This window comes from Procambarus clarkii, chromosome 12 (genome assembly GCF_040958095.1).
Source record: "Procambarus clarkii isolate CNS0578487 chromosome 12, FALCON_Pclarkii_2.0, whole genome shotgun sequence".
In the NCBI taxonomy this organism is placed as follows: domain Eukaryota; kingdom Metazoa; phylum Arthropoda; class Malacostraca; order Decapoda; family Cambaridae; genus Procambarus; species Procambarus clarkii.
In genome coordinates this window covers 13,530,575-13,544,776 of record NC_091161.1, presented here as the reverse complement: position 1 = coordinate 13,544,776, position 14,202 = coordinate 13,530,575, and the positions used below count along the sequence as shown (strand labels likewise).

At 44.7% G+C, this 14,202-nt stretch overlaps 1 protein-coding gene across 1 annotated transcript; it reads right to left on the bottom strand.

The window, feature by feature from the left end:
* Positions 1–4,837: 4,837 nt before the first annotated feature.
* LOC138363952 (mucin-22-like) lies at positions 4,838–11,834 on the bottom strand. Its single transcript, XM_069323406.1, has 4 exons — positions 11,796–11,834; positions 9,120–10,171; positions 6,972–9,031; positions 4,838–4,905 (listed from the first exon to the last, which is right to left on the bottom strand). The coding sequence occupies exons 1-4, from the start codon at positions 11,832–11,834 to the stop codon at positions 4,838–4,840; spliced, it is 3,219 nt and encodes a 1,072-aa protein (XP_069179507.1).
* Between the last annotated feature and the right edge of the window lie 2,368 nt (positions 11,835–14,202).

Sequence of the window (14,202 nt, the reverse complement as noted above, 5' to 3'; positions counted from 1 at the left end):
TAGATACAAACACCACAATACCACCAAACAAGCGACCTTAATATCCCCCAGGAAGGAAATACGGTTAACAATTCCGGTAGTTTATCACTGTGACCTTCGTGACCTCCGCCTTGACCCCCGGGGGAGGCGCAAGAGGTCAAAGGTCACCAGGAGAGAAAATTGGAAAAGCTGTCAAGGGTAGAAACAAGGTCATTCCACCCAATTGAACAGGCAGTCACGAGTCTAAAAGACGGTCTTTAGATGTGCTCTCGGAAATCTGGCATAGTTATATCTTGAGGGGGGCTTCACGAAATTTTGCAGGGTAGGTGGTGTGGGGTTTGGGCAGTACATAGGGTGGTTGAGGGGTTTGAGTTACATGGATTCGCTTTTTCCAGGAAATGCTAAATTACTCTAATTTTCAAGTTCGCTAAATACGAAAACCCTTCGTTATAGAGAGAGAGAGAGAGAGAGAGAGAGAGAGAGAGAGAGAGAGAGAGAGAGAGAGAGAGAGAGAGAGAGAGAGAGAGAGAGAGAGAGAGTTATAGAGAGACAGAGAGAATGAGAAAGAGAGAGAGAGAGAGAGAGAGAGAGAGAGAGAGAGAGAGAGAGAGAGAGAGAGAGAGAGAGAGAGAGAGAGAGAGAGAGAGACTGAGAGAGAGAGAGAGAATGAGAAAGAGAGAATAAGAGAGAGAGACAGAGAGACAGAGAGAGAGAGAGAGAGAGAGAGAGAGAGAGAGAGAGAGAGAGAGAGAGAGAGAGAGAGAGAGAGAGAGAGAGAGAGAGAGAGAGAGAGAGAGAATGAGAAAGAGAGAATAAGAGAGAGAGAGAGAGAGAGACTGAGAGAGAGAGAGAGAATGAGAAAGAGAGAGAGAATGAGAAAGAGACAGAGAGACAGAGAGAGAGAGAGAGAGAGAGAGAGAGAGACAGAGAGAGAGAGACTGTAACATGCCTGCTAGCATCTTATACACACACGTGTATAACGAAGCTGTACGTTAGCGTGCACACACACACACACACACACACACACACACACACACACACACACACACACACACACACACACACACACACACATTAACATAAGTAAACACGGTATAACTCAAGCAGGCCCTGGTCCAAGGTTCGTCCAAGCCATGTCAACACCTTTTCCAGGAATGCAAGAGATGTGTATACAGACCTCATGTCCACTATACAGCTGTATCTCCCCTATACAGCTGTATCTCCCCTATACAGCTGTATCTCTCCTATACAGCTGTATCTCCCCTATACAGCTGTATCTCCCCTATACAGCTGTATCTCTCCTATACAGCTGTATCTCCCCTATACAGCTGTATCTCCCCTATACAGCTGTATCTCTCCTATACAGCTGTATCTCCCCTATACAGCTGTATCTCTCCTATACAGCTGTATCTCCCCTATACAGCTGTATCTCTCCTATACAGCTGTATCTCTCCTATACAGCTGTATCTCCCCTATACAGCTGTATCTCTCCTATACAGCTGTATCTCTCCTATACAGCTGTATCTCTCCTATACAGCTGTATCTCCACTATACAGCTGTATACGTAACCTATTACGGTTGTCACGTCATAGTCGCTTCATTCGGATCACGAATAATTAATCACACACACTCACAGACCCACACTGTGATGGTTGAGAGGCGGGACCAACGAGCTAGAGCTCAACCCCCGCAAGCACAACTAGGGCAAGCACACACAGGTAAACACACACACACACAAACGTACACACGTGTATTCACCTAGTTGTGCTTGCGGGGGTTGAGCTTTGCTCTTTCGGCCCGCCTCTCAACTGTTACTATTATTTTTTCCCCCACACACCCCAGGAAGCAGCCCGTAACAGCCGACTAACTCCCAGGTACCTACTAACTGCTAGGAAACAGGGGGCATTCAGGGTGAAAGAAACTTTGCCCATTTGTTTCTACCTGGTCCGGGAATCAAACCCGGGCCACAGAATTACGAGTCCTGCGCGCTGTCTACTTACCTACCAGACCCAAAGTTTGTGTGTGTAAGACCAGTTTTAAAACACCCAAGAAAGCTCAATAACGTACAGAAACATTTACAATAAGACTCATCCCAGGTTGGTTGGTAAAGATTCGCTACTTGGAACAAACAGTTCCAAGTAGCACGGGCTATGGTGAGCCCGTGCTCACCCCAGAATCACAAGGGGTCGGGAGTTAAGAGAGACTGAAGGAACTAAACTTGACGATGCCATAAAGGAGGAGAGAGGAATGACATGATAAAGACATATAAAATACTTAAGGGGATTGACAGAGTGGAGAGAGAGAATTTTTTTCACAATGAATACTAAGATACAAGAGGACATGGGGTGGATGCTTGAGAAACAGATGAGTCATGGAGAGGTTCGAATGAGAATCAGATGAGTCATAAAGATGTTCGAATGCTTTCTTTTGGCTTAAGATTTATGGGAAACTGGATTGAGTTAAAGGAACAGGGGTCAGATTCACGAAAGCAGTTACGCAAGCACTTACGAACCTGGGGCCAGATTCACGAAGCAGTTACCCAAGCACTTACGAACCTGGGGCCAGATTCACGAAAGCACTTACGCAAGCACTTACGAACCTGTCCATCTTTTCCCAATCTTTGGCGGCTTTGTTTACAATTATTAAACAGTTAATGAGCTCCGAAGCACCAGGAGGCTGTTTATAACAATAACAACAGTTGATTGGCAAGTTTTCATGCTTGTAAACTGTTTAATAAATGTAACCAAAGCCGCCAAAGATTGAGGAAAGATGTACACGTTCGTAAGTGCTTGCGTAACTGCTTCGTGAATCTGGCCCCAGGTTCGTAAGTGCTTGCGTAACTGCTTCGTGAATCTGGCCCCAGGTTCGTAAGTGCTTGCATAACTGCTTCGTGAATCTGGCCCCAGGTTCGTAAGTGCTTGCGTAACTGCTTCGTGAATCTGGTCCCAGCTCCGGAGTTAACAGGCAGCCCAGAAATATACAACCCAACCGCACTCTCTTCTCTAAGGCGTAAATGAGTTCATTAGAGACACAGACGATAGATTACTTCCGCTCCAGATGTTCCACTAGCATTTTTTTCGCACAATCTTCTCCATCAGCTTGCATAGTTACCTTACCTGGAGGGTTACCTTGAGGTGCTTCCGGGGCTTAGCGTCCCCGCGGCCCGGTCGTCGACCAGGCCTCCTGGTTGCTGGACTGATCAACCAGGCTGTTGGACGCCCGCTCGCAGCCTGACGTATGAGTCACAGCCTGGTTGATCCTGGTTGGTATGCAGGTTAGGGACACTGGCCTGTAGTTCAGTGCCTCCTGTCTATCCCCCTTCTTCTATATCGGGACAACGTTAGCTGCTTTCCAAATTTCTGGCAGTTCCCCTGTTGCCAGTGATTTAACCTTGCATACCATTATGCAACAATCACGAGGAAGATAAATACGACATAAGCTTGCATGAAACTACAAGAGGGCAAAAATGAATGCACGATCCCTCAAGTGGCTACTAGAGTTCAACTCCAGCAAGTGCAAAGTAACGAAGATGGATCCGGGGGGAACCACTGACCAGACACAAGACATCACAAAGGAACGGAAATGCTTTTGAAATTGGACATAGACTTGTGAGTTCGACTTAACCCCCCCCCTCTTCCCCCCCCCCTTCCCCCTCCCCCCCCCCACCACCAAAACCCCATATAAAAAAAATATAGTTGTTGTTGTTTAAAGATTCGCTACTTGGAACATAAAAGTTCCAAGTAGCACGGGCTATGGTGATCCCGCAGTGGACTTAAAAAATATATATATATATATAATTAAATGCATGCGAAAGGTTGGTTAATAAAAGGCTTTACCATTAATAAAAAGACCTTACCTTTATGAGTCTAAACAAGGAGGACTTAAGGATTTAGTATATCGTTGATATCAGTCCAATTCTGGAGTATGCGGAACCCGCTTGGAATCCCTATATCTTTTAACGTGAAACGAGCTGAAGGGTATGAGCTACGAGGAAAGTTTAGAGGTATTGAACCTCACTTTACTCCGAGACGAAACAGGAGAGACATGATTACCACATTGAAAATACTCAGGGGAAAACCGAAACAGGAGAGATATGATTACCACATTGAAAATACTCAGGGGAAAACCGAAACAGGAGAGACATGGTTACCACATTGAAAATACTCAGGGGAAAACCGAAACAGGAGAGACATGATTACCACATTGAAAATACTCAGGGGAAAACCGAAACAGGAGAGACATGATTACCACATTGAAAATACTCAGGGGAAAACCGAAACAGGAGAGACATGATTACCACATTGAAAATACTCAGGGGAAAACCGAAACAGGAGAGACATGATTACCACATTGAAAATACTCAGGGGAAAACCGAAACAGGAGAGACATGATTACCACATTGAAAATACTCAGGGGAAAACCGAAACAGGAGAGACATGATTACCACATTGAAAATACTCAGGGGAAAACCGAAACAGGAGAGACATGATTACCACATTGAAAATACTCAGGGGAAAACCGAAACAGGAGAGACATGATTACCACATTGAAAATACTCAGGGGAAAACCGAAACAGGAGAGACATGATTACCACATTGAAAATACTCAGGGGAAAACCGAAACAGGAGAGACATGATTACCACATTGAAAATACTCAGGGGAAAACCGAAAAAGGAGAGACATGATTACCACATTGAAAATACTCAGGGGAAAACCGAAACAGGAGAGACATGATTACCACATTGAAAATACTCAGGGGAAAACCGAAACAGGAGAGACATGATTACCACATTGAAAATACTCAGGGGAATAGATAGGGTAAACAGTCTCACTATTTAGCATTGGGGAAGGTGGTAGATTACGAACAAAGGGACATAGATGAAACTTGAGTATCCAAATGAGCCACAGAGACAGTAGAATTATATTCTGTCAGAGTAATGAACACATATAGAATGCACTATAGAAGTGGTGGTGGAGACAGACTCCATACATTGCTTTAAATGTAGATATGACAGAGCCCAATAGGCTCCAGCACCTATACTCCAGTCGATTAAGAGTAGAGAGGTGGGATTAAAAAAAAAGCGTGGTTCGTCTCTCGCAAATATAACTAGGTGAGCACACACACACACACACACACACACACACACACACACACACACACACACACACACACACACACACACACACACGTGTATTCACCTAGTTGTGCTTGCGGGGGGTTGAGCTTTGCTCTTTCGGCCCGCCTCTCAACTGTCAATCAACTGTTACTACTACTATTTTTTTCCACACACACACACACACACACACACACACACACACACACACACACAAACCAGGAAGCAGCTCCGTAACAGCCGACTAACTCCCAGGTACCTATTAACTGCTAGGAAACAGGGGGCATTCAGGGTGAAAGAAACTTTGCCCATTTGTTTCTACCTGGTCCGGGAATCAAACCCGGGCCACAGAATTACGAGTCCTGCGCGCTGTCTACTTACCTACCAGACCCAGAGTGTGTGTGTGTGTAAGACCAGTTTTAAAACACACAAGAAAGCTTAATAACGTACAGAAACATTTACAATAAGACTCATCCCAAAATCACAAGGGGTCGGGAGTGAAGAGGGCCTGAAGGAACTAAACTTGACGATGCCATAAAGGAGGAGAGAGGAATGACATGATAAAGACATATAAAATACTTAAGGGGATTGACAGAGTGGAGAGAGAGAATTTTTTTCACAATGAATACTAAGATACAAGAGGACATGGGGTGGATGCTTGAGAAACAGATGAGTCATGGAGAGGTTCGAATGAGAATCAGATGAGTCATAAAGATGTTCGAATGCTTTCTTTTGGCTTAAGATTTATGGGAAACTGGATTGAGTTAAAGGAACCTGGGGCCAGATTCACGAAAGCAGTTACGCAAGCACTTACGAACCTGGGGCCAGATTCACGAAAGCATTTACGCAAGCACTTACGAGCCTGGGGCTAGATTCACGAAAGCACTTACGCAAGCACTTACGAACCTGGGGCCAGATTCACGAAGCAGTTACGCAAGCACTTACGAACGTGTACATCTTTCCTCAATCTTTGACGGCTTTGGTTACATTTATTAAACAGTTTACAAGCATGAAAACTTGCCAATCAACTGTTGTTATTGTTATAAACAGCCTCCTGGTGCTTCGGAGCTCATTAACTGTTTAATAATTGTAAACAAAGCCGCCAAAGATTGAGAAAAGATGTACAGGTTCGTAAGTGCTGGCGTAACTGCTTCGTGAATCTGGTCCCAGGTTCGTAAGTGCTTGCGTAACTGCTTCGTGAATCTGGCCCCAGGTTTTCACGATCACCTGGGTCAATATTGTTTCCCCAGGACCAATCAACGTCTCACTCATAAGTTCCTCTTAAGAACTCTTAAGTTCCCGCCTTAAATCGACGACGTACACAGAAAACGAGTTAACAAGTGATTTCTCCGCAATATATATATTTATATTATCACATTCTTGTAAACAAATAATATAACTAATCTTTAATTTCGTATTGAAATAAAATATATAATTATTAAATACAACTAAACAAAAATAATTATTGAAAAATATTTTCGTAAACTGATATTGCTTACATAAATATTTCTAAACACAACAAAATGACTCAAACTTTTATTAAAAATTTCAACATTTTAGATTTTAATTTTTCAAGCCAAAGTTGATAGGTCAAAAGAAAATATTTTTTTGAGAAGTGTTTTGATAATATTTTTTCTTGGCAATCTGGTTTGTTGAGTGTGTGTGTGTGTGTGCGTGTGTGCGTGTGCGTGTCTTTGGCTGTACTCATCTTGGAACTTTCTTCATAATAAAAGTTTGCCTGTCAGTCATCAGTAGATCATTATTTTATATTTCATATTAAAAGTGAATTTGCTTCCTTAATAAGTCGTAATACTTATATTAAAAACATTATGGGTAATATTACCGTACTTTTTGGTACTCCACTGACTGAATTCTGACCATTCAGATACTCTGTTGAGTACTTCTGACCATTCAGATACTCTGTTGAGTACTTCTGACCATTCAGGTACTCTGTTGAGTACTTCTGACCATTCAGGTACTCTGTTGAGTACTTCTGACCATTCAGGTACTCTGTTGAGTACTTCTGACCATTCAGGTACTCTGTTGAGTACTTCTGACCATTCAGATACTCTGTTGAGTACTTCTGACCATTCAGATACTCTGTTGAGTACTTCTGACCATTCAGGTACTCTGTTGAGTACTTCTGACCATTCAGGTACTCTGTTGAGTACTTCTGACCATTCAGGTACTCTGTTGAGTACTTCTGACCATTCAGGTACTCTGTTGAGTACTTCTGACCATTCAGGTACTCTGTTGAGTACTTCTGACCATTCAGGTACTCTGTTGAGTACTTCTGACCATTCAGGTACTCTGTTGAGTACTTCTGACCATTCAGGTACTCTGTTGAGTACTTCTGACCATTCAGGTACTCTGTTGAGTACTTCTGACCATTCAGGTACTCTGTTGAGTACTTCTGACCATTCAGGTACTCTGTTGAGTACTTCTGACCATTCAGGTACTCTGTTGAGTACTTCTGACCATTCAGGTACTCTGTTGAGTACTTCTGACCATTCAGGTACTCTGTTGAGTACTTCTGACCATTCAGGTACTCTGTTGAGTACTTCTGACCATTCAGGTACTCTGTTGAGTACTTCTGACCATTCAGGTACTCTGTTGAGTACTTCTGACCATTCAGGTACTCTGTTGAGTACTTCTGACCATTCAGGTACTCTGTTGAGTACTTCTGACCATTCAGGTACTCTGTTGAGTACTTCTGACCATTCAGGTACTCTGTTGAGTACTTCTGACCATTCAGGTACTCTGTTGAGTACTTCTGACCATTCAGGTACTCTGTTGAGTACTTCTGACCATTCAGGTACTCTGTTGAGTACTTCTGACCATTCAGGTACTCTGTTGAGTACTTCTGACCATTCAGGTACTCTGTTGAGTACTTCTGACCATTCAGGTACTCTGTTGAGTACTTCTGACCATTCAGGTACTCTGTTGAGTACTTCTGACCATTCAGGTACTCTGTTGAGTACTTCTGACCATTCAGGTACTCTGTTGAGTACTTCTGACCATTCAGGTACTCTGTTGAGTACTTCTGACCATTCAGGTACTCTGTTGAGTACTTCTGACCATTCAGGTACTCTGTTGAGTACTTCTGACCATTCAGGTACTCTGTTGAGTACTTCTGACCATTCAGGTACTCTGTTGAGTACTTCTGACCATTCAGGTACTCTGTTGAGTACTTCTGACCATTCAGGTACTCTGTTGAGTACTTCTGACCATTCAGGTACTCTGTTGAGTACTTCTGACCATTCAGGTACTCTGTTGAGTACTTCTGACCATTCAGGTACTCTGTTGAGTACTTCTGACCATTCAGGTACTCTGTTGAGTACTTCTGACCATTCAGGTACTCTGTTGAGTACTTCTGACCATTCAGGTACTCTGTTGAGTACTTCTGACCATTCAGGTACTCTGTTGAGTACTTCTGACCATTCAGGTACTCTGTTGAGTACTTCTGACCATTCAGGTACTCTGTTGAGTACTTCTGACCATTCAGGTACTCTGTTGAGTACTTCTGACCATTCAGATACTCTGTTGAGTACTTCTGACCATTCAGGTACTCCACCGAGTACTTCTGACCATTCAGGTACTCCACCGAGTACTTCTGACCATTCAGGTACTCCACCGAGTACTTCTGACCATTCAGGTACTCCACCGAGTACTTCTGACCATTCAGGTACTCCACCGAGTACTTCTGACCATTCAGGTACTCCACCGAGTACTTCTGACCATTCAGATACTCTGTTGAGTACTTCTGACCATTCAGATACTCTGTTGAGTACTTCTGACCATTCAGATACTCTGTTGAGTACTTCTGACCATTCAGATACTCTGTTGAGTACTTCTGACCATTCAGGTACTCTACCGAGTACTTCTGACCATTCAGGTACTCCGCCGAGTACTTCTGACCATTCAGGTACCGAGTACTTCTGACCATTCAGGTACTCTATTGAGTACTTCTGACCATTCAGGTACTCTACTGAGTACTTCTGACCATTCAGGTACTCTACTGAGTACTTCTGACCATTCAGGTACTCCACTGAGTACTTCTGACCATTCAGGTACTCTATTGAGTACTTCTGACCATTCAGGTACTCCACTGAGTACTTCTGACCATTCAGGTACTCTACTGAGTACTTCTGACCATTCAGGTACTCTACTGAGTACTTCTGACCATTCAGGTACTCTACTGAGTACTTCTGACCATTCAGGTACTCTACTGAGTACTTCTGACCATTCAGGTACTCTACTGAGTACTTCTGACCATTCAGGTACTCTACTGAGTACTTCTGACCATTCAGGTACTCTACCGAGTACTTCTGATCATTCAGGTACTCTACCGAGTACTTCTGATCATTCAGGTACTCCACCGAGTACTTCTGATCATTCAGGTACTCCGCCGAGTACTTCTGATCATTCAGGTACTCCACCGAGTACTTCTGATCATTCAGGTACTCCACCGAGTACTTCTGATCATTCAGGTACTCCACCGAGTACTTTTGATCATTCAGGTACTCCGCCGAGTACTTCTGATCATTCAGGTACTCTGTTGAGTACTTCTGACCATTCAGGTACTCCACCGAGTACTTCTGATCATTCAGGTACTCCACCGAGTACTTTTGATCATTCAGGTACTCCGCCGAGTACTTCTGATCATTCAGGTACTCTGTTGAGTACTTCTGACCATTCAGGTACTCCACCGAGTACTTCTGATCATTCAGGTACTCCACCGAGTACTTCTGATCATTCAGGTACTCCACCGAGTACTTCTGATCATTCAGGTACTCCACCGAGTACTTCTGATCATTCAGGTACCCCACCGAGTACTTCTGACCATTCAGGTACTCCACCGAGTACTTCTGATCATTCAGGTACTCCACCGAGTACTTCTGATCATTCAGGTACTCCACCGAGTACTTCTGATCATTCAGGTACTCCACCGAGTACTTCTGTTCATTCAGGTACTCTACTGAGTACTTCTTTTCATTCAGGTACTCTACTGAGTACTTCTGTTCATTCAGGTACTCCACCGAGTACTTCTCTTCATTCAGGTACTCCACCGAGTACTCCTGACCATTCAGGTACGCTACTGAGTACTGAGTACAATATCTCCTCCCACTGTGACTCCTTCTTATCTTGAGGTTATCTTGAGATGATTTCGGGGCTTTAGTGTCCCCGCGGCCCGGTCCTCGACCAGGCCTCCACCCCCAGGAAGCAGCCCGTGACAGCTGACTAACACCCAGGTACCTATTTTACTGCTAGGTAACAGGGGCATAGGGTGAAAGAAACTCTGCCCATTGTTTTTAGCCGGTGCCTGGGATCGAACCCAGGACCGCAGGATCACAAGTCCAGTGTGCTGTCCGCTCGGCCGACCGGCTCCTTGCCTTAACCTGAAAGATACTCTTGCGTCCAACTTTGACTCACCAAGCTGCTTCTCTAATTTGCATAGGAATCGATGAATTGCGAGGAACAATGTCTACGGCTTTCTGGACATCCAAGAAAATGCAGTCTGCCCCACCTCTCTCTCTCGTTCGATTGTTGACATTTTGTCATAGAATTCTAAGTTAAAAATGTAGGTTTTTCTGTATGGTTTTCTCACGAATACTGTGAGTAGTCAACCCGTTCTCGCACTTTCGTATAGTCAATATTGACTTATTAAATAAGTGCATATGTGAGATACTAATTTATTGTGAATATTTTAGTTTACCTTGAAAAGCTTCATAGAAAACACCGACCTTACCTAACCTTCTTAGTATGTTAAGATAAGCATCTTATTGCTTCGTAATTACAATTATTACTTAACCTGTTATAGGTATAGGTTAAGTAATAATTGTAATTACGAAGGAATAAGATGCTTATGTTAACATAACATAGAGAGAGACAGACAGAGACAGAGAGACAGAGACAGAGACAGAGAGAGACAGAGAGACGGAGAGACAGAGAGACAGAGAGACAGAGAGAGACAGAGAGAGAGAGAGAGACAGAGAGACGGAGAGACAGAGAGAGAGAGAGACAGAGAGAGAGAGACAGAGAGAGACAGAGAGAGACAGAGAGAGAGAGACGGAGAGACAGAGAGAGAGAGACAGAGAGACGGAGAGAGAGACAGAGAGACGGAGAGAGAGAGAGACAGAGAGACAGAGAGAGAGAGAGAGAGAGACAGAGAGACGGAGAGAGAGACAGAGAGAGAGAGACAGAGACAGAAACAGAGAAAGAGAGACAGAGAGGTTTAAGGAGTACCAGGAAATGATAAGATGGTGTACCTGTGTGTGAGGAAGGTAGAGAAGTGCAATCATCTGGGCGAGGTCAGATCACAAGGCCTGGGAAAGGGAAAGAATGGAGAGGGAGGGTTGTGAGGGAGGGAAATGGGTGGTGAGGGAGAGTTGATAGTGAGGGGAGAGGTGTGGCCGTGAGGCAAGCCTTGGGGAGGAGAGGTAGGTGTGGGGAGTGCAGGTGTGGGGGAGAAGTTTAGGTCAGAGGTCAATGTCTTAGAGAGAGAGAGAGAGAGAGAGAGAGAGAGAGAGAGAGAGAGAGAGAGAGAGAGAGAGAGAGAGAGAGAGAGAGAGAGAGAGAGAGAGACAGACAGACAGACAGACAGACAGAGAGAGAGAGAGAGGGGCAGACAGAGAGAGACTCCTTTTGACCCTGTCGTAGCTCAGTCGATTAAAACAGCGTCTGGGATGCTCTCAGACGTACGTTCGAATCCTCGTCACGGCTCCTTGTGGATTTGTTCATTGACGCATTCACGCTATTGTGATTCCCACTACTTTAGAGTATACATAGAAACAAACCATTTACAAACACACAAGAGCAAACACAAATTTTCATTTTTGTTTCATTACTTGTTTCATTCATTACTTGCAAAGTAATGAAACTAGGCAGTGGAAACAGGAGGCCAGGCACAGGATACAGAATAGGAGATGAAGTACTTAATGAAACAGAGAGAAAGATCTAGGAGTTGATATCACACCAAACCTGTTTCCTGAAGCCCACATAAAGAGAATAACGTCTGCGGCATATGCGAGGCTGGCTAACATCAGAACGGCGTTCAGGAACCTGTGTAAGGAATCATTCAGAATCTTGTACACCACATATGTAAGACCAATCCTGGAGTATGCGGCCCCAGCATGGAGCCCGTACCTTGTCAAGCACAAGACGAAGCTGGAAAAAGTCCAAAGGTATGCTACTAGACTAGTCCCAGAACTAAGAGGCATGAGTTATGAGGAAAGGCTGCGGGAAATGCACCTTACAACACTGGAAGACAGAAGAGTAAGGGGAGACATGATCACTACCCACAAAATTATCAAGGGAATTGACAGGGTAGACAAGGATAAATTGTTTAACACGGGTGGTACGCGTACAAGGGGACACAGGTGGAAACTGAGTACCCAGATGAGCCACAGAGACGTTAGAAGGAACTTTTTCAGTGTCAGAGTAGTTAACAGGTGGAATGCATTAGGCAGTGATGTGGTGGAGGCTGACTCCATACACAGTTTCAAATGTAGATATGATAGAGCCCAATAGGCTCAGGAACCTGTACATCAGTTGATTGACAGTTGAGAGGCGGGACCAAAGAGCCAGAGCTCAACCCCCGCAAACACAACTAGGTGAGTACAAATGTAACTCAGCCAGCAAAGAAAACAAAAAAAGATTGCACTGTTTCGTGTCACAGATGCAAACACAGGTGACAAGTAAACAATCCACATGTTTGTAAATCGCGGAGAAAAACAGGGAATGTGTTTGTGCGTGATTTCCGGTCCTGGGAGAGACAGGGCCTGTTACCTGGGCGTTCCCTGACCTTCAGAAGGGTTGAGTTGGGTGGTATTTCCTGAGGATACGAGATACCTGTATCTACTTGGCCCTATGTTGTCACCCTGGGTCTATGTTGTCACCCTGGGTCTATGTTGTCACCTGGTCTATGTTGTCACCCTGGGTCTATGTTGTCACCTGGTCTATGTTGTCACCCTGGTCTATGTTGTCACCCTGGGTCTATGTTGTCACCTGGTCTATGTTGTCACCCTGGGTCTATGTTGTCACCTGGTCTATGTTGTCACCCTGGTCTATGTTGTCACCCTGGGTCTATGTTGTCACCTGGGTCTATGTTGTCACCCTGGGTCTATGTTGTCACCTGGGTCTATGTTGTCACCCTGGGTCTATGTTGTCACCTGGGTCTATGTTGTCACCTGGTCTATGTTGTCACCTGGTCTATGTTGTCACCTGGGTCTATGTTGTCACCCTGGCTCTATGTTGTCACCCTGGTCTATGTTGTCACCCTGGGTCTATGTTGTCACCCTGGTCTATGTTGTCACCTGGTCTATGTTGTCACCTGGTCTATGTTGTCACCTGGTCTATGTTCTCACCCTGGGTCTATGTTGTCACCTGGGTCTATGTTGTCACCCTGGTCTATGTTGTCACCTGGTCTATGTTGTCACCCTGGTCTATGTTGTCACCTGGTCTATGTTGTCACCTGGGTCTATGTTGTCACCTGGTCTATGTTGTCACCTGGTCTATGTTGTCACCTGGTCTATGTTGTCACCCTGGTCTATGTTGTCACCTGGGTCTATGTTGTCACCTGGGTCTATGTTGTCACCCTGGGTCTATGTTGTCACCCTGGGTCTATGTTGTCACCCTGGTCTATGTTGTCACCTGGTCTATGTTGTCACCTGGGTCTATGTTGTCACCTGGTCTATGTTGTCACCTGGGTCTATGTTGTCACCCTGGGTCTATGTTGCCACCTGGGTCTATGTTGTCACCTGGTCTATGTTGTCACCTGGTCTATGTTGTCACCCTGGGTCTATGTTGTCACCCTGGTCTATGTTGTCACCTGGGTCTATGTTGTCACCCTGGTCTATGTTGTCACCTGGTCTATGTTGTCACCTGGGTCTATGTTGTCACCCTGGGTCTATGTTGTCACCTGGTCTATGTTGTCACCTGGGTCTATGTTGCCACCTGGTCTATGTTGTCACCTGGGTCTATGTTGTCACCCTGGGTCTATGTTGTCACCCTGGGTCTATGTTGTCACCTGGTCTATGTTGTCACCTGGGTCTATGTTGCCACCTGGTCTATGTTGTCACCTGGGTCTATGTTGTCACCCTGGGTCTAT